This window comes from Geospiza fortis, unplaced genomic scaffold (genome assembly GCF_000277835.1).
Source record: "Geospiza fortis unplaced genomic scaffold, GeoFor_1.0 scaffold32, whole genome shotgun sequence".
NCBI lineage: Eukaryota > Metazoa > Chordata > Aves > Passeriformes > Thraupidae > Geospiza > Geospiza fortis.
Window position 1 is genome coordinate 1,078,290 of NW_005054428.1, and position 2,974 is coordinate 1,081,263.

General features: G+C 59.7%; 1 protein-coding gene across 1 annotated transcript in view; it reads right to left on the bottom strand.

Moving 5' to 3' along the window:
- Nucleotides 1–2,974, bottom strand: part of SDC3 (syndecan 3) — a 9,184-nt gene that overhangs the window by 5,120 nt on the left and 1,090 nt on the right. Inside the window, exons 3-4 of the mRNA XM_031061865.1 lie at nt 2,735–2,972; nt 545–815 (exon numbers count right to left, since the gene is read on the bottom strand). Coding sequence (XP_030917725.1) covers nt 545–815; nt 2,735–2,972 — 509 coding nt within the window. The remainder of the gene's footprint in view (nt 1–544; nt 816–2,734; nt 2,973–2,974) is intronic.

Below are 2,974 nucleotides of genomic sequence, written 5' to 3' on the forward strand. Positions count from 1 at the left end.
CCCCCCCCCGGCTGTCAGTGCCACCCACGGCTGTCAGTGCCACCCACGGCCATCACTGCCACACACAGCTTTTAGTGCCACCCATGGCTGTCAATGCAACCCCCTCCATCCATTAATGACACCGTGGCCATCAGTGTCACCCATGGCTTTTAATGCCACCCACAGCTGTCAGTGCAACCCCCTCCTCCATCAGTGTCACCCCCCTGCCCGTCAGCCCACCCCTCTAACCATCAGTGCCACCCGTGCCTCTCAGTGTCATCCCCAGCCATCAGTGACCCCTCTCGGCTATAAGTGCCACCCCTGGCCATCACTGCCACCCACAGCCATCAGTGCCACCCCTCTGGTCCTCAGTGTCACCCCCGTAGCTTTCAGTGTCACCCCCAGCTGTCAGTGCACGGGGACCCTGGGACAGCCCATGGAGCAATTCCAGGAGGTGGGTTTGGGTGAGCCCAATGTCCTTCCCAGGACTGTCCCCTCTCCTGGGACAGCCCAGCTCCCTGTGCCCCCAGACCCTCTCCCCCAAACCCCCGGTCCCATATCTCACCTATCAACACCTCTTTCCTCTCCAGGATGTTTTTCTGGGGCAGCTGAGCGGCCGAGTTGCCCGAGTCTATCGTGTTGTCCATCAGCCCCGTCTCCACGTTCCTGCCAGGCCCCGGCCCTGCTGGCGGTGTCACCACAGCCACCACCTCATTCCCGATGTCGGGACGAGTCGTCTCCTCCTCCTCCCGGATCTCGAAGTCCCCGCTGGGGCCACTGCTGGCTGGCTCCTCTGGCTCCTTGTCGGGGGCTGTTGTCACCTCCCCTGGCTCCATCTGGGAGAAAGGACAAGATGGAGCAGGGGACAAGGACCAAAGGGTGTCCACAAGGAGGACATCACCGGACTGAGGACAGCGTGGGGGACATGGGGATGACGTTGGGGTGTCCCTTCCCTGTGTCACTGAAGTTGTACCGCAGTGACAACACAGCCCCACAACTTGGTCACCAGTGGCTGAGGCCACCATGGCTGAGCTGGGCCATTCTCTGTCCCCATCCCAGCACCAGTTCCCTGTAGTTTCTGCTAAAGAGATCCCATTCCAGACCCTGCACCCTTACAGGAAAGGATTTCTCCTCAATATCCCATCCCAGACCCTGAACTGGGCTCTGTCGTCAGAGAGCAGGTTGTATGTCACCGTTCGAAGGTGACTCACTCCTAACAGGAGATGACACAACCTCCATGCCACACCAGCACGGCAGGAGGAAGGATTGGGTGCTGCTGGATGAGCTCCAGGGGCCCCTTCCCCCCTCCTTTCCCCCGCTCCTGCTGCACAGGGCAGGAGCAGGAGGATGGGCCCCTGTCACCCAGGCCACAGGGCTGTCACCCAAGCTACAGGGCTGTCACCCAGGCCACAAGGCTGTCACCCAGCCCAGCTCCCTGCTGTCCCCGCCCAATTCCCTTGGCAAGAAGGGGATCCCGGCCTCGAGGGCAACAATTGCCTGGGAATGTGATCCATCCCACCCCCTCCATCCCATCCCTGATCCGTTCGCTGGGATCCTCCTGCACATCCCCTCGGGACCAAATCCCCGGACCTTCCCCCGTGTCCCTCGGTGTCTGCGGAGCATCCCCGAGCCAAACCACCCCCGGACCCCTCCCTGCTGGGGCAAACGGCTCCGTACCGCCTGCACAGAGCAGGATTCGGGATGAGCCGGGATTCGGGATGAGCCGGGAGCTGTCTGGGGCGGGGTGGGAGCCCTCTCCATGTCCCGCTGCCCCGGGGCCAGCGCACGGCACAGCGCTTCCCACGAGCGAGCGGCCGCGTTTGTGACAGGGATTAATTGAAGGTCAGCGAGAGCCCCGAGCGCTCCGAGCACGCATTTGCAGGCGGAAAAGAGAGAGTAGTTTAGACAAATCACTCCACCTTTCAGTCAAAGCGGCTGCAAAGGGCCCCTGAGGGGCTCTGAATGCGAGATGGAGCTGAAATTCCTGCTCAGGACACCCGATGGGCTGGAAATGCACCATCAAGAGGTAATTGAGGAGAGTTTGGGACACCCGGCGAGGGGCGGGAGCTGGGACATGACACCAAAGCCCGAGGACAGTCGCTGTGCCCCGTGGGATGTGGCAGCTCTGCCCTCCTGCCTGGGGAAGCCGCTCTGAACTCAAACCAGCAGGGAATGTGAATCACTTATTCAAAGAAACGAGCTGGTTTTATATGCTTCTTGCAGACACTATTTCCTTATATGGTTGTCACAGACATTTCTTTTATGAAAAATCCTCTCTCAGGATTTTTCTTGCTGAAGCTGAGAAGTTCAGCAACAAGATGTAAACAGTGATTGTCTGCTGCTGTGGAATGCAACAGGTCAGTCTGGATTGGCCCAGCTTGGATGTTTATGGTTGATGGCCAATCCAGGGAGGGAACTCTCTCAGACAGAGTCGGAGAGAGCGGCCTTGTTATCAGTCTTTACTCTTCTATTCTTAGTTTAGCAAGCTTCTGAAAAGCTCTCCTGCTTTTTCTTTGTAGTATAGTTATAGTATATGTATACACCATAAAATAATAAATCAAGCCTTCTGATAATGGAGTCAACCTTCTCGTCTCGTCCTTCACCCAAGAACCCTTGTGACCACCGTCACATGCCTCCACCTCCCTCAGAGCGAATGGCCAAGGATGGACGGACACCAAAGGCCTCCCGCGGCCACTGCTTGGTTTCCAGGGAGCCCAGGAGCCCTGAGCAGGTGAGAAGGGCTCTGGCCTCCTACCTGGGGAGCCTCTGTGGGCGGCAGCGTGGTGGCCGTGGGCGGCAAGGCCGTGCTTTTCTCGGGGAGCTCTGCAGTCCTCGAGGTGCTGGGCTTTGGCAGGGCCCTGGGCCTGGCCGTGCTGGTGGGGACAGGGCGTGACGTGACCACCTCTGTCGGCGTGCTGGTTTCGGGGACGGGCGTGGTGGGGGTCTCCAGGGTGGTGGACCGGGTGGTGGCCGCCTTGGTGGCCAAGGGGGGCAG